The sequence below is a fragment of the Podarcis pityusensis genome (assembly GCF_964106645.2).
Source record: "Podarcis pityusensis genome assembly, chromosome: 16".
NCBI classification, from domain to species: Eukaryota; Metazoa; Chordata; class Lepidosauria; order Squamata; family Lacertidae; genus Podarcis; species Podarcis pityusensis.
The window spans coordinates 16,719,198-16,744,137 of NC_138041.1; the positions used below are offsets into that span (position 1 = coordinate 16,719,198).

At 47.7% G+C, this 24,940-nt stretch overlaps 1 protein-coding gene across 1 annotated transcript in view; it reads right to left on the bottom strand.

Moving 5' to 3' along the window:
- Positions 1-1,403: 1,403 nt before the first annotated feature.
- The window catches only part of NECTIN4 (nectin cell adhesion molecule 4), an 84,805-nt gene continuing 61,268 nt past the window's right edge, over positions 1,404-24,940 (bottom strand). Inside the window, exons 3-10 of the mRNA XM_080985887.1 lie at positions 22,585-22,938; positions 20,727-21,017; positions 19,571-19,691; positions 13,002-13,153; positions 12,109-12,256; positions 11,212-11,290; positions 8,770-8,931; positions 1,404-7,736 (exon numbers count right to left, since the gene is read on the bottom strand). Coding sequence (XP_080842013.1) covers positions 7,464-7,736; positions 8,770-8,931; positions 11,212-11,290; positions 12,109-12,256; positions 13,002-13,153; positions 19,571-19,691; positions 20,727-21,017; positions 22,585-22,938 — 1,580 coding nt within the window. The 3' untranslated portion in view covers positions 1,404-7,463. The remainder of the gene's footprint in view (positions 7,737-8,769; positions 8,932-11,211; positions 11,291-12,108; positions 12,257-13,001; positions 13,154-19,570; positions 19,692-20,726; positions 21,018-22,584; positions 22,939-24,940) is intronic.

Below are 24,940 nucleotides of genomic sequence, written 5' to 3' on the forward strand. Positions count from 1 at the left end.
GAAATATTGCAAAATTAATGAATGTTAGAATGATGTTGGATTGAAGTTAAGTGGTTTCTAGCTGTACAGGTACAAAAGAATATGGAAAAATTGGTTTTTAATATGTAAAAATTTAAAGTTATAATATATCAAGATTAAAGATTAGGATTAAAAAGGAGGGAAAGGAATTGTTGGATTAACAAATTGAATTGGAATACAAAAGAGGGAGGTATGAGGAGGTCTGGGAAACACGTAAATGTAAAAGAAGTGATGAAAAGATGGAATTGTTTTTAACTGTTTTTTCTTTTTTCTACTTTGTATTTTTCTTTTTTATTGTTAATTTTTTTATTAATGTGATTTTTCTTCTTTTGAAACTTTAATAAATATTATTAAAAAAAAAAAAGGTTCAGTTAGGCTTCACTGGGGTTGATACAATTGCAGTCTGCATCTCCTACAAGGAGTAGCGTGCATGGAAAACAGCTTAGCATGTGTGAGTGTGCGCATTTCAGGAACTGCCTTCATTCTGCTGCATTGTATTTCACACATTTGGTCTGATCCAGCAGCCAGGCTTTCCTTACACCCTTATGGATACTTAAGGTATCCATAAGAATAGCCGCTTCTTTTGATAAGGAACTGATAGTGGTATTTACGTACGTCATATTTTAGCACAGGGGATCCATTCAGTCATGGGCGTAGCCAGGCCCTTGATCAAGTAAAACAATAGGAATACTTAATTAACTGACCTAACAAAAGTCCTGCTGCCCCAACCACGTTTTGCTCCCTCCCCCAACAAAAATCCTGGCTTCGCCCATGCATTCATCCATCAGAGACATAGCCTCAAGGCCTGACCTGAAATCTTCAGGTTTGCCTGGCGCCTTCCAGGTAGAAGGTGGAGGGTGAGCAGGAGTGCCTTTAACGTTTTAAAAATAAAAATAAAATAAGAAGGCTGTGCATACAGCTTGTAACTTTCAGCCCAGCAGAAGCTGGATGCAAATTATTGCATAGATTGGGGGGGGCTGCCCTTCTCCACTCCACTCTCCCAATTAACCTTTGTCTTCAGGACCCAGCCTCTGACATCACCCCTAGGTTTCCGTTATGGGCCCTGAAATCTGAGGGTCTGGGATGTTCCTGACCTGGTAACCTTACACACTGGCAAAGCTTCCCTGTAAATTTGGCCAGTCATTTTTTAATGCAGTTTATGCTAGTGGACATCATTACATCTTGTGGTGGTGAATCCCGTAATTATGAGTTGATGCACATTCTTTGGCCTGAAATTGTACTTGTGATCCATTTCCTTGGGTGGTTTACTAATTTTCTAGGATTGGATTATGAGAGAGGAATAGGAAAACTTTCCCTGACGACTTTTTCCAAACCAGGCAAAAATCTGTAAAGATTTACAAATCCATCCAACAACACACAAGTCCTGGGGTGCCAAAGGTGCAATTTATTTACAACAGCAGAAGTGCATGTAAGAGCGCCCCAAAGTCCCTTCCTATACACAGAAAGACACTTGCATAATATTTCTCTATATATATCTATACACACACACACACACACACACACACACACACACACACACACTCACAGGCATCCATTGCTAGGGATTTTATATACACATTTACAGATTATACAAGGACCTCAAGGGTCCTAGAAGCAGATGACACAGCCTTTTCCTAAAATTCTTTCTTTTTTTAAAAAAGACAATCAAGAAATCATAGTAATACATGTAAAAGGACGTAAAAGAGAGTCATATAAATTCACTTTGGAAGCGCCTTATCCTTATGGGTGCAGAATAAATGCATCCTCTTTGGGATTGAGGCAGTGGGCACGAAATTTGGGCACAGCCCCTGCTGGTGGAGAACAATTAAAACAAAAGAGGGGTTGGGCCACCTGAATTCCCTGTATTGCTCTGAGGTAGATCAAGATGTCTAGCAACTTGACTGTTTGGAGTTTGACCACCCATGGTTCACTCAGAACCCTATTCAACTTCAAAGCTCACTGAGCTTGGTGTCCCTGGACATATTGTAATTTATCAGTTTTGGCCTACCTTGCTGGGGTGCTGTTACGGTTGGTCAGCTGGTTAAAGAAATGGTAGTTCATTTGGACCGCAGTCCTAAAGGCACATTACAAAGGAGTAAGCACAATTAAAACAAAATGCTGTGTTGGTTGGGGCTGGTGGGAGCTGGTATCCAAAAGATCTGGAAGTTATCAAGTTGTGGGGAAGGCTGAACTATAGACTTAAACTGGCTTAATAGTCAATTTCTTCCCAGGAAGCTATAATTCTATGGTGGTGCAGACACACAACTCTAATATTCCCAGCGTTCAGTCATGAGTGCTATTGCTTATGTACTCTAAAGCCTGGGATCCCAAAAACAGTCCAGTGAGGACTGAGTGTGACCATGGAGAGTTTTTTTTTTCTTGAGGGGGCATGCAGAAAACATGGAGGGGAAATGGAATGGAGGAAGGTACAGCTTGGCTGGCTGGCATAGTGAACAGGAGTGCTCACACAGCAACATTTTGGGTTGAATCCAGCGCAAGTCATGCTAAAAGTATAGCCACTGAAATTAATGGACATGACTAACATGGGTCCATTAATTTAAATGGACCTACTTTGAGTAGAACTTAGCTGAATACAACCCTTTATTTCCAGTCCCACTTGTAGATCTTCTAAACAGGAAATTCTGAAGGCCCACATCAGCCCACAGTTCCTTGAGTTCTCTGCAGGCAGGCATGATGGCTAAAGTGGTATTAAACCTAAGTTCGTGGTGCAGACATGGTTGCCATTTTAAGTGGCCCAGGCCAGGCCACAACAAGCTTTTGGAGAAAAACTGGACGGATGGATAGGAAATAGATAAATCAAATAGACATATAGATATATACATACATACATACATATGAGAGATGCACATACTGTATAAGGGATCTGGATGTATATATATCAAGAGATCCCTATTCTATCTTTGTTCTTAAACTTTTGGTAAAGTGTATTTATAGTTATTTGTGCAAGAAAAGCTCCATTTTGGAGTGTGCGAGGAATTCCATACCAAAATTAGCTTCTGCCCCCTTTCCTGGGTTTAAGACCTTCCTGTCAAAAAGGATGTTGGATAAACCAAAGCATAATAAAGACTTGTGTCCAGAGACTTCAGGACCAGATGGGTGACAAACCTTTGAGAACCAACATAAATCTCTTGTAAACAAATGCTCTGTTCATCATTTTGTAAAGGAACGGCTTCAATTAGATGTCTCTTTGACCACTAGATTAGAGAAGAGTTGCGTAGCCTGGGAGATTTGTAGGCATCTCTTAATTGTGGTGATAATTGCTCTGCGTTATGAAATTCTCTGACTCAGTAACTCTGATGTCAGTTTGTGACTGGATCTTTTAGGGTAGGTTTGTGGCCTCATGGGGAAAAACACCACCACTCTTCTCAGTTTGTACAGTTGCAGTGTCTCAGAGTTTGACATTTCTGAAACTGCAGGGTTCTTGCCTTAAGAGCCTCCAGGAGAATCACGTGGAAAGGCAATTCATGGCTTGGGTATAAAATGTTTGCCTTTAGCTGCACTCTCCTGTCCACGAGGCTCCACTCTGACTCATCACACCCAGGTAGCCTCCTCCCCAGAACCTACAGGTGCTCTGTTAGATTTCATCCTCTCAAAAACCAGACTCCACCCCTAATCTGCCCTTGAGCTTCTAAACCCCTTCCTCTGTGTCTTGGGGTCTGAGCCTCAGGAGAGTGGTGGCAACCATCCCAGCTTGCTTTCTCCTTCCAAGTTAAGAGCTGCCTTTTGGGATATCAAGAATAGCTGCAATAAGACATTACAACACCATACTGACAAAATATTACACTAACACCAGGGGGGTGGGCTTGGCCTGAGAGCCTGCGCCCGACCCCTTAAACTGCATTTTATGGCAAACATAACTACCATTATTGCTACAAAATGCAGCTGAAGCACTAAGTGTGGCATGGCTAGGCACTACGGAGGCTTTTGAGGGCAACCGTGCTTGTCTTAGTAGATTTGGTCCACTTTATTGCTTCTTGTTCAGTGCAGCTAACACCTTATTTCATTCATATATCCATTTTATCCTTCCAACAAACTCGTTAGGTTAGGGCTAAGGGTGACTGGCCCAAGGTCATCTTTTGAGCTTCACAGCTGACTGCTCTGAACTTGGATCTCCCTGGTCCTAGTCCAACACTCTAATCACTATTATTTATTAATTTCATAAAATTTATATGCCACTTGATTGTTTAAAAAACCCCTCAAAGTGGTTTGCTGCATCACTGACTATATCACTGTATCACTTATTATTATTAATCTTTTCTTTCTTTTGTAGTGAAATAATCCCGAAGACATGCAGAACAGGAAGCAATAAAATACAAAGAGGAAGCTTTTAATGAATGCTGCAGGGGCTCCTTGTCATCCCAGAAGGATCTCAGTGTACTGCATCAGGGCACATTCCCACCATTTAGAGTGCTATGATACCACTCTAAACACTCCTGGATTCCCCCCCCCCCAAGGAATTCTGGGAACTGTAGTTTGTGAAGGTCGCTGAGATTTGTTAGGGTGTCACTATTGCCCTCACAGGACTACAGTTCCCAAAGTTCCCTGTGAGGAGGGATTGATTGTTCAAACCAGGGCTTTTTTCCCAGCTGGAACATACTGGAGCCCAGTTCCTCTCAGGTGGGTGCCATTGCTATTACAAGAGAACAAGGTGAGTTCTGGCACCTCTTTTCCTAGAAAAACAGTGCTGGTTAAAACATTCTGGAAATCATGGCTTTGGGGGAGGAATAGGGGTCTCCTAACAACTCTCAGCACTTTTAATGACCTACAGCTCCCAGAATTCTTTAGGGAAGCTATGAGTATTTGAAGTGGTACCATAGAGCTTTAAATGTATGGTGCGAATGTGGCCTAGGTGTTGTGTTGGAACCTTCATTTTAGTTCGACCTCCCACTAACTGCAAAAAAGCAACATTTCAGCTCACCCAGGGTAAGCCAGAAGCTCCTATGCTAAGACTATGTTTTATGTGATCATATTTCTTAATGTACGTTTACTCCTGGCAAGGGATACGGGGCACCTTCGTGGAACAAAACTTTAGGTATGCAAAGCTACCCTTAGCTGCCATCAGCTATTGCAGAACTTTTCACAGAGGCATCACCCAAAGCATGGGCATAGCCAAATGGGGGCAGGGAGTGGAAGCTGCCTAAATCAATAAAAATACATAAAAATACATAGCAAACTGAGGTTCTCCCCCCGCCCACAAAAATCCTGGCTACGCCCATAACCCAAAGTACCTTGAAATGGTGTTTGCTAACATAAAGCGGCTGGATTCTGACCCAGTATGACCTCCTTGCAGTCTGCAGCGCATGGATGTTGTTCAAAAGCACCAGCAACATACCTCCCCATTTACTAGTGATTACAGAGTCTGGGGGATGTGAGGCTGTCCCCGTTGGGCAAAAACAAAAACCACAAACAAGGACCTGGTATGCTTTTGCATAGACTGGGAAATGGCAGAGCTGCGACTGCTGCATTGCAGGGGGTTGGACTAGATGATCCTTGGGATCCCTCCCAACCCTTCAGTTCTATGGTTCTACATGTTGGAACTGCTTGAGTCAGAAAGGCTAAGGGTTGGTTCCTATAGCCTCTCCGCCTAATTAAACTTAACACGTGTATGATACCATTTGAGCGCTCAGAAAAACCTCACACACATTATTTCTTATCACACCAATCCGGTAAGGTAGAACAGTATTGTTATCCCCACGCTGTAAACAAGTGAGTCCAGGGGCTGGTATAGTGATTCAGCATCTGCCTAATGCTCTCTGGTGGCGGTGCTCACAATTTGCATGTGTGAATGGGGCCATCTCAGATCTAGATCTAACTTCGTGTCCTGGCAAGCGCAACCCTTTTCCCGAGGAGACACTTCAAACATTTGGCTTGAGTCCTTGTGGGATAATCAGACGCCCAGTGGGGGAACACGGAGAAGCACGTGTGCTTTCATGCGTGTGCAGACATGCACCCCTCGGGGCCAGCTCAGCCATCTGTGACACCTTGTTTGATGGCTTCAGCAGCGGATGGTTTTTTTTGGGGGGGGGGGGGTAAACCAGCCATAAATCTCCACCATGGGAATTTTTTGACACCCCTCGCTCCCCCTGCCCCAAACAAACACACAATAGCTCCAATGCAAAAAAAGGTTTTCAAAGGCACCAGTTGACTTGTTCAGCTGTGACCCCTTGAGAGATGAATAGCCAAGGGGTTATATGCACATGTGAAACGGACTTAAGAGAGGGGATGAGAGAGAGAGAGAGAATATGATACATTGCACAAATCTTCCAACCTTCTATGACTGTGGATATACAAAGGGCAATGGGACCCACAATCCCCCTTTCCCCCTTCACCACCCAGGATGCAAGAATAAATCCCAAAAGATCCTGGCATTTCACTGTTCCCTGTTCCATGGTGCTGGCAAGTCCTGCTGTCTTCCTGCTTCGGAAGTAGTTTTGGTCTGCATAGCTTGAACGAGTGGCAAGGGGTTTGCCCAAACGAAAACCGATCTCCAGGTGGTCGCACTGGAAGTGGTGGCACAACCCACCCCGGTGGGATTGGGCTGCCAGATGTTTCATCTGCCAAACCGGAGCACTAGCCGCCGGAATCCTTTGCATTCATGCACAAGTTGCGTTTTGGATGGGGCTGGGTGAAAAAGCGTGCGTCTCAGTGTCATCCCCGCAGGAATCATATCAAGGACTGGGGAGGGTGGAATCCTGCCCACGGGCATCTCCCAAGCAGGGAATCTCCCTCGCAGGGCTCCCCTGAGGCCCGCCGGGATTCCTTGTCTCTGTGCCTACATTCAGTCTTTGGGAAGCTAGCCTTTCCCTTTCAAGGTAATAATAATTATATAAAATAAAAACAATGATTTTATTGCTTGCCTCGGCAAGGCTTTGGGGAGCTTCTGTCCGTAACCACAGGGGGCCACAAACGTTCAACTAATAATAATAATAATATTAACAACAATAATTAGAGGGGGGGAGGCACAAAAGTTTCATAGTTCTGTCCCTGAGCCAAGATAAATGCGCTGCTGCCAGGTGGCACCCTCAGAATCGCTTGCCCTGTATGTGTAGCCTCAAAACATTTTTTAAAAACACGACACAAAAACGCAGGCCAGGCAATGTCACCGTCCGGCCAAAGTCAGAAAAGAAAAGGGGTGGGGGAAGCTTTCCCAATTTCCGAACCGGCTGTTGATCCACCCCACTGGGAATGAGTTGGTTCCCTCCTCAAGTGGACGGAGCAAGAGAAGACCATGGCCAGGATTCCCGGGGAAGAAGAACGGGGTGGTGAGGCCTGCGGAGATCTCCAAGGGCAGCTGCATGGCGGCCGGGTGGCTCAGAAGGAGGTGACAGCCTTGGCTCCCTCGCCCAAGGGAGGCTCCGGCAGGCCATTGGGAAGTGGGTTCAGTGCTCTGTCGGGTCCTGGGGCTCCGTGGCAGGGGGCAAAGGTCACACCAGGTGTCCCCGGCCATTGATGTAGATGCCGTTGGAGGTGGGCTTCGCCCGGAGGGTGCCGTTCTCTTGGACAAAGTGGGTCATGGCTTGCTTGATGTTTTTCTCGCTGTCCCGCTGCTCCTCTTCCTCCTGCTCCTTCTCCTCTTTCTCCTTCTCCATCTGGTCCTCCTGGACAGGGGTGGGGGGTGGCGGGGGGAGCTCTGTCTGCGTCTCGATCTCCCGCACTGTCGACAAGGTGGAGTAGCTACGTCCTTCGGCCTCCTCGCTCTGAGCCGGTGAGAGAAGCAGGGTGTCAGATATTTCTCCCATACACGCACGCATGCGCGCGCACACACACTGCTTTTTTTCTGGGGGGATGGAGGGGTACACATACCCCTAAACATTTTGTTAATCTTTGTACTTTTGTCCATTTACTGTATTTCCCCCCCCATAAAATGGTGATTTTCTTGAGTCAAAATAAGAGTACCCCTAAACATATTTTTTAAAAGAAAAAAGCTCTATCTATCTATCTATCACAACAAAGTGGTTCACAACAAAAATACATGACACCAGACAATGAAAACCATATTTAAAAAGTTAAGATTTTTTATCTTTTAATTTGCTTTAGGTCTATTGCTGTTTTAACTTTTCAGAAGTCTTAAATGGTTGTTGGCTATTTTTCTTGCTAATAATTTTTTTATTTCTAAATTTATTTCTATTTGTTTTCAATCCAATAAAAGCCTCATTGTAACAATGCCAAATTATAATACCATTAAAAATGCCAATCATTCAAAAGACAAATTATACAATATAGGTGCTGCCCCCCGCGTGCTGGAATTGATGGTTTGATGATTTACTATACTTCTGCATTCCAAAATCTTATAAATTCCATTACATTCCAGTCACAATAACAAACCCTTGGACCGCAGCTGTAATGATTTTATTGTCGCTGTTGATTTTCCTTAGAGATAACTTTCTTGTTTTGATCTTTTTTTGCAAACCACTTTGAGGATTTTTGCAGTCAAGTGGTGGATAGATTATTTGCAATAAATAATATATAGATTGACCGTTGTGGCAAGATGTGCTCTTAACTGCCTGCATAGGCCTGGCAGAATAGAATTGTTTCCAGCAGGCGTGTCATGCTCTAGATAGCCAGGGACTGGCTGGGCAAAGAGCAGCGGTGGGAGGCACCAGCCAGGGAAGCCCCAGAGGAGGAAGGCTCAGAGCCGGGGATTGGTGGTGGGACAGGGAGGAGAGGTCAAAGGGGGAAGACTGGGAGGAGGTGCTGGATACTGAAAGGACAACAGGGTTTGGTGCTCACCATGACAGAGCAGAGGCTGGTTTCACGCAGGCTGTCTGCCCGGAAGCTGCCCTGCCGGCTGTCCCGGCAGAGGCTGTCGGCTCGCAGGCTCTCCCGGCAAAGGCTGTCCCCACGGAAGCTGCCCTGCCGGCTCTCTGACCTCAAGGGAAGGTTTTCTTCCATCTGAAAACAAACAAGGGCATGGGGAAGGGAAGGGATGGCGAAGAGATGGTAACAGAGAAGTGAAACTTGCAGCGCTTGTTAAAAGTTGCCCACTCCACAATTAAGCCACTCGTCCGTTCTCTCTCTCTCTCTCTAACCTACCACGCAGGGTTGCTGCGAGGTGGAAATGTGGGGGGGATGAAGCCACATCTGCCGCCTTGAGCCCCTTGCAGGCATATAAGGCAGGGTGTAAGAGTCATATATAAATATTACTGAGCTCTGATTTGGTTCTCAAATCAAGCCACCTGAGCTTTGGAGAACCTGGGGACTGACTGTGTACAAAGCCTGCTGGAGGAAGCCAATGGTTCATCTAGTTCAATATCCTGCAGTCGCAGTGGTCAAGCAGACTCCATCCACCATGGGGAACCCGCAAGCAGGATCCGAGCCCAAGAGCAGCACTCTCCCCTCCTGTGGTTTCCAGCAACTGGTATTCAGAAGCACTACTGTCTCTAGAGACACAGCATGGCCACCATGGCCTGTAGCCATTGACAGGCTTCTCCTCTATGAATCTGCCTCCCTTAGGGCCATCCAAAGGGATTCTTTAGCTGCGATTCCTGCATTGCAGGGAGTTGGACTAGATGACCCTTCTCTATGACTCGATAAGTTGGTGGCCATCGCTGCCTCCTATGGAAGCGAGTTCCATAGTTTAACTAAGCGCTGCGTGAAGAAGTCACTTAAAAAAAAAATTGTCCTGAATCTTCAGCTTCACTGGATGCCTGTGAGTTCTAGTGTTATGATGAAAGAGGGAGAAAATCTTTTCTCTCTCTACTTCCTCCATGTCGTGCATGATTTCATAAACTTTTATCGTGTCGCCTCTTCCCCCCGCCCCACCTGTAAGCCCCAAACGCTGGAAGCTTTCTTTGTAGGGGAGCAACAGCTCCATCCCCTGGATCATTTTTGGTGCCCTTTTTCTGAACCTTTCTTGCAACTCTGCAATATCCTCTTTGAGGTGAGGCAACCACAAGCATTTCCCAGGTCAGAGAAGGTGGCCTCAAGTAAGATCTGAGCTCAGCCCTTCTCATATTTAGAAAGGTGGCTTGTGTGCGTGTTTAAATTATTCCACTTGCTCCCTCTAGAGGGTGCTGAAGGACTTCCATGGGCTCAGCTCTGTGTATCTGAAGAAGTGTGCTTGCACACGAAAGCTCATACCAAGAACTAACTTAGTTGGTCTTAAAGGTGCTACTGGAAGGATTTTTTTACTCTGCAGCAAAGGAAGAGGAGAAAAAGAGGCTTCAAAGTTCTATCAACTGCAGGCTTCTCATCACTTACCTTTCCTCTGTTCCTTCCAGGCACCGACTGTGCTTTAAAGCTCTGTGTCTGAGGGCCTTTTTTTTTTTTGCACTGGAGCAAAAACCCTCTCTTTAAAGCTGAATCGGAGCAAATGGAAAACCCAGATTGATGCTTGCCCCAATTGAGCAAAACACTCAGACATGGAGCTCTAAAGCTCAGAGTTGTGTGGGGAAGCCCTGCTACAAGCCATGGATAAATGGGCGCCTCCAAGTTCAGAGGCAGTCTACCTGTGCAGACCAGGATGGTGTCTGAGCCTCCCAGAGCCATCTGGCCAACTGTATGAGACTTGAGATGCCCAGATCAAGCAAAGCACTGCTTATTTCCTGCAGCGGTGGAGGTTTTTGAACAAAGGTTGGATAGCTTGTCAGGGATTCTCTAGCTGGGATTCCTGCATTCATTGCAAGGGGCTGGACTAGTTGACCCTTATGTTCCCTTCCAACCCTACAGTTTTATGAAAGGAGAGGGGGCTCTCTATCCCCACCCACTTCCTTTCCATGGAAAAGCCCAGTCTGTGCCTTCTTATCCCTCCCCAGCCAATCCACAGGGACTCCCACACTCTTAATAATAATAATAATAATAATTTATTTATATCCCGCCCTCCCCAGTCGAAGCCGGGCTCAGAGCGGCTAACAACAATAAAAGTAACACAGCATTCTAAAATCAATTCACTCTAAAATCAATTCAAAATCAAATTAATGGCAACCATTGGGCTAGAGTTCTATGAGGATTATCAAAGGAAGGGGTCAGACTGTGCCTTGGCCAAAGGCCTGGTGGAACAGCTCTGTCTTGCAGGCCCTGCGGAAAGATGTCAGGTCCCACAGGGCCCTAGTCTCTTGTGACAGAGCGTTCCACCAGATCAGGGCCACAGCCAAAAAAGCCCTAGCTCTGGTTGAGGCCAGCCTAACCTCCCTGTGGCCCAGGACTTCCAAGATGTTTTTGTTTGACCCTCACCTGATTCCGGGTGTCAGTGCTGTGGCTGGAGTGGAGGCGCCGGATGGAGTTCTCCCTGGTCAGGGTCAGCTCTTCTTCGCTGCCGGACACAAGGAGGGGGAGAAGCCAGGTGAGACAGCTACTTCCCCCCTTGCCCTCTGCCTAACAGGAATATCTCACTGTGTGCCAAGGCACCAGACGTGGCACCAGGGGGCATGGTTGCCAGGTCTCTTAGTTTGCCCAGAAGCTTCACTGTTCAAATTAATTTAATGAAGCCCATAACAACTTAGCTCCAGGGTGCCTCAGGGACAGCCTGAACCCAGAGAGCCTAGCTCAGCCCCTGAGATTATCTGCAGAAGTGCTGTTGGTCATACCCTGAGTTGGCGGGGCTCATTTCACAATGACGAGAAACCAAGCCTTTGGTGTAGTTGGTCTGGTCCTATGGGACACTCCGCCACTAGAGATTCAGCATGGTGCGATTCCTAGAACACAACCCCTGCGTAGGTTGTATGACCTCAGGGGTGGGGCAGGCAAGCATGTGGCTGGACCAAAGGGCACTGAAAAGCCCCGATGATCAACAGATTGCCAGGGCTTGCATGCCTCTGTACGAGGTGCTCTGCAAGCCCCAACCATCAGCTGATTGTCCATACAGGCGTCATCGTGATGCCAAGTGATTGGCAGGTGGGTGTCCCCACTCACCTGTGAAACTTAGCCCACAGTGTGTGGGGGGGAAGGTAAGAATCCAGCCCACTAGCCAAATCTAGTTCCTTAGTCCGGCTCAAAACGTAACGGGGGGACCAAGGTGATTACGGTTGGCATCAGAGAAGAGGGCTAATAACACCAAAACGATGTCATGTGAAGTGCTAGATGACACTTTGGGTCACTTCCAATTCTATGGTTCTATCCCCATTTGCTTACTATTTCTCAGTGATGCGTTTGGTCTTTCTCTTGTGGTAGCAAGTCATGAGTATGACCACCAGGACCAGCAAGCCAAGCAGTACTACAGAGATAAGTCCTGCCCCAATCATGGAGATGGAGACCACGTCCACCTGCTTGGCCCGGTTGCCTGTTGGGAGAGACAAGAAAAGAGAGGTGAGTAGGCCATGGCAGTGATGCATGAAGTCCACTTTGAGCTTCTCTGCATGGGACTGGAAGAAACCCACAAATCACCCCCTTGCCCAAAGTCCTACAGCACCAGTTCCTCTGAAGGACAGATCTTTAGAGAGTTACAGAAGGAGTGGCTTCCTTACAAGGAGAGGCAAAATTCTCCCATGGCTGCCAGGTGAGAGAGGAGGGAAGGCAAGCCCTTTTATTCCCCCACCACACATTGGGTGGGGGGGAGGACCTAGTCCCCTATCTTCTCCCCTATATCAAATTCTGAGGAAACAAAAAAATGTGTGTGTACAGCTAGTGGTGGGCACAGCACAGACTGGCTAGAAATGGGCACGTCACCAACCCTCAACACTGGAGCAGGTTTCTTTTAAGTTTTTTTAAAAAACATTTTACTTTTAAAAGAAACACTGAAATGAGTGTTTACAGAGGTATGATTCCCAGAGTGGTTTAACAGTCAATCCCTCTTCCCAAGGAATTCTGAGAACTGTAGGTTTTGTTAGGGGAATAGAGGCCTCCTAATTACTCTCAGTACCCTTCATGAATGACAGCTCCCAAAACTGTTTGGGGGAAGCCATGGCGGTTTAATGCAGTGCCCTAGTGCTTGAAAGCTATGGTGTGAATGTGGCCTGGGCTGTTGTCTAGCATAGACAAGCCAAATCAGCTCTGCCGCCTGTTTCTGAGCTGTCCCAGAATGGTACCTTTTATGCTGATGGTCGTCTCCGCCTCCTTGGTTGCAAAGCCATTGGCCACTTGGCAGACATAGACGCCTCCATCTTCAGAGTTAAGGGGTCTCTGGAAGAGCAGGGTGTCCCCCTTGATTTTCACTCCGCTGGGGAGGGGGTCATTGAGCCTGGGCAGAGAGAGGAGACCAAGTCAGGAAGGGGTGGGGGAAACATCTTTATCTCTGCGGACCGAGATTCTTGCTAGGTCTTCTTTTGACACCTAGAGTTTTGCCAGTGCCTTGAACTCAACTGCTCAAGATGTGCAGCGCCTGCTAAGTCACAGAGAGGTGCCTATTCATCACCTCCCAAACAGGCAGTTTCACACACACACTGCTGCATCATTTGATGAAAGGTTACCTGGTCCTGTGTTATCTAGCAGCCAATATTCAGAAGCATTGCTGCCTCTCTGACCATGGAGGCAGAGCTGAGCCACTGTGGCTAGGAGCCATCGCTAGCCTGTACCATGAACTTGTCCAAACTTCTTTCAATCCATCCAATTTGTCCAAACTTCTTTTAATCTATCCAAGTTGGTGGGCTATTATTGTCTCCTGCGGGAGCCAGTTCTGTGGTTTAACTAGGCGTTGAATGAAGGACTTTCTGTGATCTGTCCTGAACCATTCATGGGATGTCCTAAATTTCCATTCATTCATTCATTCATTCATTCATTCATTCATTCAATTGCATTTATATCCCAGCCTTTTCTCTAAGCAGCTCGAGGTGGCATACATGGCTCTCCCCCTCCTCTATTCCCCACAACAACCCCGTGAGGTTAAGTTAGGCAGAGAGGCCACGACTGGCCCAAGGTCACCCAGTGGACTTCACGGCCAAGTGAAGATTTGAACCCTGGTCTCCCAAGTTCTAGTCCAACACTCCAACCACCACACCATGAACTCTCTGTACGCAGAGCCGTGTATGTACATTTTCTACTCCAGATTTATTTATCTATTGCATTTCTATGCACCCTTCTTCTCCAAGGACCTCAGGGTGATATACATGGCTCTCCCCCTCCTCATTTAATCCCCACAACAACCCTATGTGGTGGGTTAGGCTAAGAGGCAGCAGCTGGCCCAAGATCACACCAAGTGAGCTTCATGGCTGAGTGGGGATTTGAAGCAGTTTTATGCTGAAAGGGGAAGGGAAAAGGTCTCTTTCTCCACTCCATGTGTAATTTCCTACACTTCCATTGTGTTGCCTCTTCCTCACCTTTTCTCTTAAAAACATTGCAAGTATGTCCCTATTTTCGGCTGCGGGGTGTCAGAGGGCCTTTGCCAGAGGGAGAGGCACCGCCCCAAAGACGCCTCGCAAGAGGAAAAGAGGAATGGCAAGGGCCAGGAACTCCTGAACCAGATGCTCTCGCCCTTTCTGCCGCTTCCCCGCCTCAGCAACATGTCCAGGCTCGCGAGGGGAGGTGTGGGGCACAAGGGGAGGGGGGGCAGGGAAGAGGAGGGCGGGGTCAGCCATGACATCATGAACAATAGGTGCTGAAATCAAAGGGATCCCTTCCCTTTTCCCACGGGTCTCTTGCATAGCTGAGCTGGGTGCCGGAGCGTGTCCAGACAGCACCCCAAACTCTGCTCAGAGATTCGGCAAAGCGTCTGAGCCGGCGAGCGGAGCCTGGCCGAGGCAACAGCGCCGTGCCCTTCCCAACCCGCACGCACACACAACTGACACTGATGTGGGAGAAGACATCTGCATGTGGGGAAAGAGCGAGGACATATGTGCACTGCGCATGGGTGCATCAACAGGAGCCTCTTGTCCACACACACACACATGCGTTTAACAGTGTTTGCAAAGGGCAAAACTTTTCTCCCTTCATTTAGCTCCTTCCCCCCACCGCCTTTTAAATTTATCGATTTGTTCACATGCAAACATGACAAAAGGAAAGAAAACAAAGAACCAACAGTTTAAACCAGATGTTTTCAACCTTTTTGAGTCCATACGGTTCCCTTGACCAACTACCGTACATTCTTTCTGCGGCACCCCTGTGAGGCTCAGGAGCCCAGTTATGGACAGCTTCTCACCCCATTTTGAACACCGTCCCTTGTGGAGTATTCCCTCAGCCTCCTCTCTTCTCTCTTCTCCTTGGGAGACTTCTGGGCAGCTACTGCCGCCGCCCCTGGTCTCTCAAACCACCCCCTGATCAGCGCCAGAGGCACCATTCGCCTGGGGAGTGGTAGCCAGGGCTGCTGCAACAAGCAGCTGTGCAAGCCTTTGGGAGGCAGAGATGTAAGAAGGCATCAGAGGGACAAAGGCCAGTGTTGCTCGTGGCACCCCTATCATTCAAGGCACTCCAGGGTACCACGGTACATGGGCTGAAAACCCCTGGTTTAACCCATAAAGCGTTGCAGTACAAAGACACAGCACAGCCCCAAAGGCATAATAAAGTATTGATTCGATATTCCCTTTACAAATAATAAAGATTTTTTTTAAAGTATTCTCCACCAGTTAGTTCCGTCAGTTTTATTGAAAATAAAGGTCCTAGATAGTTTTAAATGAGCCAGACATTTGCATATACTGATGGTGCCTCAATATTTGCCTAATAAAATCATGCCATATTTAAAAAACAAATGGTCACCAAGGTCTACCCTTTAGATACTTTTACTTTTAATTTTAAAAGGCAATTTTGTTCAGGGTACTCCAAATGTGTGCTAGGGGCATGTACAGCTCTCATCTCAGGGCCTCCAGGGCAAGGGACCCACCTTCCAGCTTTCTATCCCCCACCCCAGTTTACAGTTCATTTCCAGCATTTGTTCCAGGATAACTATCCACCCTGCCTTCTCACTTTTTCTGCAGAAAAGGACAATAGTTGTACCTTGGATCCCGAACACCATGCGAGTTGAATGTTTTGGGTCCCGAATGCCGCAAACCCAGAAGTGAGTGTTCCGGTTTGCAGACATTCTTTGGAACCCGAATGTCCGACACGGCTTCCGATTGGCTGCAGGAGCTTCCTGCAGCCAATTGGAAGCCACGCCTTGGTTTCCGAAACATTTTGGAAGTCGAATGTACTTCCAAGGTATGACTGTACTGACACTGAGTCCTCTGCCTTTGCAGGCATGCCAGCAGGATGAAATCCTGGCCACTTTCTGCCCGATAAGCAGCTGTGCAGCTTTCTACAGAGGCCATGTTTCCTGCCGAACTGCTGCACCTCTATAAAAGGCAGGCAGACCTCAAAAGAATCTCATTCCTGCCCCCCCCCCGACAACCTGGCCTGTGCAAAGCCTCATCCATCCACCACGCCCACCCCCCAGCCCTGTGCTGACTTGGCTGGTTTTTCACCGTCTCTCCCCCCCCCCCCCGCCACCTTCGCTCACCACAAAAGGCTACAAGGTGCATCTTGGCCCGGGGCTGCTTCCCCGAAACCCACAGCAAGTCTCAGCCAGTCCCTCGGAGCGCAAAAAAAAAAAAAAAAAAAGAGCTCGAGAGGCAGGCCGGGATGGCTGAGTGATGAATAAGTGTTTATGGAGGATCAGCCTTCCCTTTGAATGGGATCCGTGGGAGCTCTCTGCGGCAGCCAGCCCAGATCAGGTGCACCACTGGCTGGCTGGGAATGGAACGGCCAGGCGGGCAAGTGGTTGCCACCCAGATGCACTACTGCAGCTGCCCTTTGGGGGGCAGGAGGGAAGGATCCCCAGCCTGGGCGCCTGGGGCAAGAGGGGCTGCCAGAAGCCAGCCTCGCCAGCTCTCTGTGGGACGTCGGGAAACGCACCTCGTAGCTGGCACCCAGACGGTGTCAGGCAGGCCAGGCAGGCGTCCAAGGCTGGCGCTGGGAGATGCCAAGCGGCCCCAGACTCCTCTGGTGGTGCAATCCTGGATTTGCATCCTGGGAAAGTGTCACGTGGGTTAGGGATTGCCCCAGGGGCGGGTGCTTGAGGGGTGGGGGCTGGCTCGGCTGTTGCTCTCCCTAACGGGCACAGGCTGCCTCCAGAGGCTCCCAGCGCTAGGGCAGGATTCATTCCCCCTGGCTTCAAGCTGAGCTGCTTGCTGCCTGCAGAGAGGGCACTCTGCCACGGAACTCTTCCCAGCCTGCCATGCCCACTTTGTCCTAGTAGGCCAGGGGTTCTTCAACTCTGTTTTTCTAGGGCATCTGTGAGGAGCTCCTTGGAAGCCTACTGGGGACTGCTTACTGGGAGAAGCTTACTGGTGCAGCTGGGTCATTTTAGAACCTGGCCTTAAGGGTCTTGCAAGGTGCCCCCTTTGGGTAGCCAGTTGTAAAGCACCTACTTCCCATTTCTGTACTCTCTCTCCCCTAATTCCATGCTTCTACATTCTTGATATCTCACAGCAACAAACAAAAACAGTTTGCCAACTCTGGATTTATTTATTTTTCTTTCAATGCTCTGAGCACGTTGCACGCCTGCCTTGAATTCACAGCACCATCATGACTACAGGAACAAAACGGCATTTGCTTCTGCTGCCCTGATGCTAAATACATTTTACCCGGGAATAACAAGCACCATTCTGTTGTAGAAAGGGATAATCAAGTGAGAATCTATTACCATGTGCATTCATGGCCACCTTAAAAAAATACAGAAAGGATTCTACAGCAACCAACACCTGCCCCAGTGGGCCCTGCCATGCTTCTATCAGCCAAGGTGCCAATGCCAGGCTTGTTGGGTGTGGCTCCCATAACCTGCCACTCTCTGGGTGGTCACCTGGGGACCTTCTGGCTCCAAGACCCAGCTGCACTACTGACCGGGCTCTTTGTTCATGTCAGACAATGCTGAGGCCCCATGAGGCCTGGTCATCGACAGTGGGAGCCATAGCTGTCAACTTTCAGATTTGAAAATAAGGGATCAGCAGCCTCAAAAATAAGGGATCAGCAGCCTCACCTGTCCCAGGGACAGTCTATGGGATATCTAACAATCCAGGATAGCAGCAGGAAACGGCGCTGGAATAAGGGAATTTCCCGCAAAAAAAAAGGAAGGTTGACAGCTATGGTGGGAGCAGAATGGACTTGTGAAAAACACACCCAAGAATCATCTGCAATGCACAGGGCTTCTGTAACAAGTGGAGGGTAGGATATAAGAACATTCGAAGAGCCCTGCTGGATTAGGGCCATGTCCCATCTTGTCCAGCATCCTGTTCTCAGAGTGGCCTCTCCTCTCCTGCAACTGGTATTCAGAAGCATTACCGCCTCCAACTGTGGAGGCAGAGTACAGTCTCCATCGTGGTTATAACCTTCTTCTCCATAAATCTGTATGATCTTCTTTTAAAGCCAAGCAAAAACATATATCCAAAAGGCACCACGGTCTCCACTGGCACTTCATTCCAAAGAAATTGAACCCTGGGTAAGTGCAGGCACCCCTGGAGTCTCTCGCTGTTTGGAGACTGGGGCTGACTGCAACACTCTTCTAAAAGTCAAGGCAGTGTCTGTCCTGCAAACTGTTACCAACACCTCAAAACGCTTTTGCCCATTTCCATGTACAAAATGGCAGACTGACCACAGCACGCCACCTTCAAATCTGTGCGTGTACATTGTTACATGAGTGGGTAAGAGATAAAGATGCAGCCACACATTGTTCAGAGATAGGGCATCTGCAGAATTCAAATCGATTTTAACAAAGCATCCTCCAAAGAAAAAACACCAGGACAAGATCAAGACTTGTGATTTATCTGGGATGCAGACTAGACAAACTGGCTCCTACGGCAAGCACGGTTTTCAAAATGTTTCAGCTGGAGAGATGGGCTGTTGATGTTCTTATACAATTGCATGTATGGATTTTTAATTGCATTTCTTATTCCGAATGCCTAGAGGCTCCAGGGCAGGCGGCATACAAATTTAATAAATGACTACTGCGTAAATTCCTGGAATTAAAAAGTCAGGTATACATTCTTTGATTTTAAAAAACTCCAGACGATTCACATTCCTACCCTACCTTTCCCTTAAGCAGCTGGAGCATATGCGGGCCATGTGTCCTATTCCCCCCCCCCCCGGCCGCCATTTTATCCTCACAACAACCCTGCGAGACAAGTTAGGGTGAGAGAGTCTGATCGGTCCGAGCTAAACCAGAGAGCCCCCTGACAGATATGAATCTGGCTCTTCTTCGTCCTTGTCTGAAATTCTAATCTCATCACCACGAAAGAGGTGGGGCTGGATCCCCAGGAGCCCAATGTGGCCCTTGGGACCTCTCTATCTTACCCTCGGAGTTCTCTTTGGGCCATGCCCCCCCTTCCCAGTTTACACTTGCTCAGGGTTCCTGCTCCATGCTCTCTCCTCAAGTGCTTTTGCTGGAATGTATGCTCAAGATGTGAAAAATGCCTTTTGCTTAGGTGTGTGTAGGAATGCCTTACTTTTCTAAGGCTGGAATGTAGCCTACTGTGAAAAGGTAAAAGTCATAGCCATTAATCCACCTGCCTTTGCCTCTGGCCACACCCACTACCTACCTATAGTCCCCCCCACTGGCCACACCCACCCTTGGCCTCTGGCCACACCTACTTTTCTGCCTCTGGCAACTGCCCCATGCTGAATAAAGAAACAAAACTCCAGGCCTCTTCCCTGTTTAGAAAGAGAGAGCCATCTCTTGCACCACAGAAAAGCGACTGACCGTGTCCAGTTGTACGTTGGAGGTGGGTTCCCATCTCCGAGGCACTTCAGGAATGCCCCTTCCTTTCCTGCGACCCAATCTTCCCCCTCTTCGTGGCCCAGGACTGAGGCATCCGACAGATCTGCATGGAGGCAATGTTAAAAGAGGTCAAAGTGGCAGAGAGGAGAGAGCAGCCCATGTCCCCTGCACTGTGCATTTTAAAGCAGAATCTCACCACTTTAAACTGCCAAGGCTTCCCCCAGAGGATCCTGGGAAGTGTGGCTTGTTCAGGGTGCTGAGAGTTCTCAGCAGAGTTCCCCTCAAGGAGCTACGTGCTCAAAGGTCTCAAAGACATCCCACGTGTGTGTGCGGAAGTTGGAGATTAACAGCACAGGCCTGCTCATATCTACTCAGAAGTTCAGGAATTACTCCCAAATAAAGATGCTAAAGAATCAGTAAAATGATTCGATAAAATTCACAGATTGCTGGATCGAATTCATGAATTGTGCTAAATCACTGTTTGGCCTTAGCTTTGGGCCAGATATCTTGGTTTGACAGTGGTGAGGCACGACAGGCCCAGGTCAAAAGCTGGCTCCTTTGGGCTTTCCTATCTGGCCCTCAGGACTGTTCTCATGCAATGTCCACCTCCCTAGACCCCACCCCTGGCTGGCTTGCACAGCACCCTCCTTGGGTCCTTTTTCTTGGTGGGAATGTGCCTTTCAACTGTGATCCTGCCTTTTACTTGCTCGGATGGAGAATGGGTGTGTGTGTGTGTGTGTGTGTGTGTGTGTGTGTGTACACAGAGAAAACTGACTTTCTATGTACAACAGGCCACACACCATACATCTAAAGCACATCCACTGCACATAACCTCCCCCAAAGAACTCTGGGAACTGTAGTTTTCCACAGATTCTGGGGAAATGTAGCTCAGTTGTGGAAACTACCGTTCCCCACAGCCATTTGCTTTAAATGCACCTTAAATGTACGGCCTAAACTTAAGAGCTAACCTTGTGGCTCTGGCTAGTTTTGCCTCTGGCCACAACCGCCAGAAGCACATTGTCCTTGAAAGGTAGGTCCCTGAGGGGATGTGAGTGACCCTTGTGCCCAGAAAGTCCCCACACCACCCCTTCTGTGCGGAGATGGTTTGACCCACCCCAGAGGGCCGGCAGATACCCACATGCCACGTTGAGGGTGTGCGTGATCCTCTTCTTGTGCTGCAGCCCCGGGTGGGAGACGATGCAGGTGAGGGCCTTGCCGTGCATGCTCCGCCCGGGCACCACGTAGAACTCGCTGGTGACGGAGGCCGAGCGGGGGTGCGAGGACACGCGGCTGCTGTCCGTGCCGCGCACTTCCGTCTCCCAGGTCACCGTGGGCACGGGGTTACCTTCCGCAGTGCACGAGGCAGCCAGAGTCCGGCCCTGCCCCTCCTCCAGCGGGGGGCCGAGGTTCAAGGTGGGCAACGGGGGAACTGCAGTCAGAGGAAGAGGAAAATGAGGCTAAATATCTGGAAGAACTTTCCGAGGGCAAAGAGCGGTTAAGATAGTGGAATGGCTCCGAGACCAGAGAGAAGAGATGGTGGAAGAAGATTGGAAGAAGTTTAAGGAATATTTGAAAAAATATGTTAACATTTAAATCTTAGAATAGCTTTGGAAGTGGATTTAGGCTGCAGGGTTAGAAGTAGAAGATAGTGTATTTTAAAATAGTATTATTTGCAAGTGATAAAATGTGAAGATTTTTATGGTTAAAGTAAGTGTGATTAAAAAAAATGGTTAGAAATTATTATATATGTAAACTGCTAAAGATGAGGTAAAATGAAAATCAGATAGGGGGGACTTGGGGAAGCCCATCTAACAATGTTTAGAAAGAATAAGGATAAGACAAGAATCTGTTTGTATTGTTTGTTTTCCTGTGTTGTTTATTTGTATTATAAAATGACTAAAAACTTTTTCTGGGGGGGGGGGAAGATAGTGGAATGGCCTCCCTGGAAAGGTGGAGGGCTCTCCTTTGCTGGAGGCCTCTTGCCAGCGATTCTTTAGTTGTGATTCCTGCACAGCGGGTGTGTGTGTGTGTGTGGTGGATTGGATTAGATGACCCCTTGGGGATCCCTGCCAACTCTACAAATCTATGATTTTATGAAAGAAGACCCCTAAAGTGGCTTAACAGCCATGGTGGATGACAGATTTAGTGTGAACATTCCCAGAAACTCAGCAAAGGAACTGGTTCCCACCCGTCAGATTACACCAGGATGAAGTTTGTGCTGGTATGTGTGTGTGGGGTTGTGTACACTTTGAGATTCAGACTTCAGGCTGCAAGCAGAGGTTGGGGTATATGAATACTTCTCCATGCAAAGACATACAGTGGAACCTCGGTTGTTGAACGTCATCCGTTCTGGAAGACCGTTCGACTTCCAAAACATTCGACAACCAAGGATCAAAGGGCTGCCAGCAAGTTCAATGGGGAAAAAAGAAAAAAACTCCCCGGAAGCCTTTCGACTCCTGAAAAACATTCAAAAATGGAAGCATTCACTTCTGGGTTGTTGCTGTTCAGGTTCCGAATTGTTTGGCTTCCGAAGCGTTTGGCAAATGAGGTTCCACTGTATATGCACTTCACTTTTAATTTGTACCCCCCCTTTTTTGCACTGCTATACCCAAGGCAGTCTGCTTGCTGGTAGAAAGCACAAAATATGCAACAAGGGTTGCACATCCCATAAACAACCCAATTCAAGGCAAATAAGTCACGATAAAAATATGGCTTTAAAATAAGCAACTTCTATCAGATAAAGTAATAGCCAATAATCCAATATATGCATTTTTAAAAATAATAATCCCTGAAGATAAAAAACAACAACACTAGCATGTCAGGAAGATTAATGTAAGAGCGTTTTCCCTGATATGCTAGCTTTGTACGTGCAGGGATTGGTTTTAACTGCACAGCATTCAGTTCTGCGGACCCTCACCTGAAGCCAGCCCAGACAGAGATTTACCACCCAAGTCAGACCCAGGGCTCAGTTTGAGGGTTCATTAGGAGGTCCTTACCTAGGATCTTGAGGGTCAGGCTGGACTCAAAACTGCCCCCAGGGAAGGTAATGAGGTGGCACTCGTATGCCCCCTCATCGGCCTGCACCGCATTCTTCAGCAGGATGGAGCCATCTTCTAGGGTTCCTTCGGACTGTCGCAGCACTCGCCCTGAATAGGGATCCTGCACGTAGGTCCCGTGTTGCCAGTTCATCACCGCCAACTCCTGGGCTGTCCCGTCCTCCCGCCGCTTCATCCACGTGATCTGAACCACCCTCTCGCCCTCTGAGGCCTGGTAGGAACAGGGGAGGACCACATCTTTGCCAAGCACCGCAGTGATGCTGTTCTGGGATGCCAGGATTTTTGCCAGCACACCTGAGGAGACAGGGAAGGGTTAAGTGACAACCCGCAAGCTCATCTGTGTGTAGGTGGCATAGAAATAATAATAATAATAATAATAATAATAATAATAATAATAATAATATAATTCCACTTTTTCACTGGACTGGGACTCAAGGCAGCATATGCTAACAACAACAACAACAATTTGTATACCACCCTATACTCACAGGTATAGGGATAATATGCAAAAAAGGGTAAAAAACAAAAAGCTAAATTCATATGAAACATAATCATTAGAAAAAATATTTACACCATAATAGAATTCAAACAATACCCCCAAAAAGTCTATTAAGGGCTCATCCTCACTTGAATCTGCTTGTCCCATTTTTTCTAGGCATGATTCCGAGAGGTTTCCCACTTCCTCCAGGGAAACCAGCTGTTTACCACTGAATCCTAAGGAACATCAGTCAGGTTCCCTGCAGATTGACACTTGTCCCAATTCAGCAGTAAACAACAGGTCTTTCTCAGGGAAAGTGGAGAGGGCAAAAGAAAAACTGCTCAGACCAGTGCCTGGAAAGTATGGGGGAAACAGAATAAAATGTGGCCCAAACAGAAGAGCCCTGAAATAGAGATGATAAAAACATCACTAATCTGGGCAATGTCAGTGCTACCCAAGGTCCAAGCATTCCAGGACAATTCAGCAGAATGTTGAGTAAAACAACAGCAGAGCGGAGAAAATCCTGGGCGTGATGCTGAAGCCTCAAAGTCTGCAGGCTTTAAAAGTACAGTGGTACTTTGGTTGTTGAATGGCTTGGCTCCCGAACACCACAAACACAGATTGTTTTTTGGAAGCTGAACATCCAACGTGGCTTCTGATTGAGTGTAGGAAGCTCCTGCAGCCAATCGGAAGCCACGTCTTGGTTTTCGAACGGTTTTGGGAGTCAAAACGGGCTCCTGGAACGGATTAAGTTCAACAACCAAGGTTAACCTCGGGTTAAGAACTTAATTCGTTCTGGAGGTCCGTTCTTAACCCGAAACTGTTCTTAACCTGAAGCACCACTTTAGCTAATGGGGCCTCCTGCTGCTGCCATACCGCCGGAGAACGATTTCTGTTCTCATCCTGAAGCAAAATAGTACCCGGGGTACTATTTCTGGGTTAGCGGGGTCTGTAACCTGAAGTGTCTGTAACCTGAGGTACCACTGTATCTAGCTCACTCTCTCTCTATTCCTCTCTCCCCACCTTGCCCTGCTGCATCCTCTTAACAGCCATCCTGAAGAAGAGCTCTGGAGGACACAAAAGCTTGCTCGCTTGTCACTTTGCATGAGGTTTTGGTTGTTGTTGTTGTTATTATTACAGTGGTACCTTGGTTTACGAACTTAATCCGTTCCAGAAGTCTGTTCTTAAACCAAAGGCGTGCTTTCCCATAGCAGCGGGGGACTAAATTTACAAATGGAACACACTCAATCGGAAGCAAAACATGTTCTTATTCCAAGGCAAAGTTCACAAACCAAAACACTCGGGTTTGCAGCATTCTTAATCCAAGTTGTTCATAAACTAAGCTGTTCTTAAACCAAGGTACCACTGTATGATTATTTGCCTTTATATTCCACTCTTTTCTCTGTGGAGCTTACATGGTTCTCCCCCCCTCTTTGCTCAATCCCTGCCACAACAACCCTGTGAGGTAGGTGAGAGCGAGAGGCAGGGACTGGCCCCTGAGATCACCTCATGGCAGTCGGGTGAGGATACCCCTACAGTGTGGCTTGTGGGTGGGCTTACATTTCTTTCTTTGCCATTAACTTATTTCTTTGTCGTTAACTGGTGACATTTTAACAAAACACACAAAACAGAAAAGCAGGAACCAGAAAGGACCCTCACTGCATTTGAAGGAGACCTTGTGCATCTGGCTGCATTTTTATGGCATGTTAGAAAAAGGGCCTCTCTGCCCCCTCCCTCTCTCCACCCCCCCCAGCTCCCACCCCACCTCAAGCCCTTCTGCCCCTGCAGCAGAGGTGTCCTCCTTGCCTAGCCTCCCGC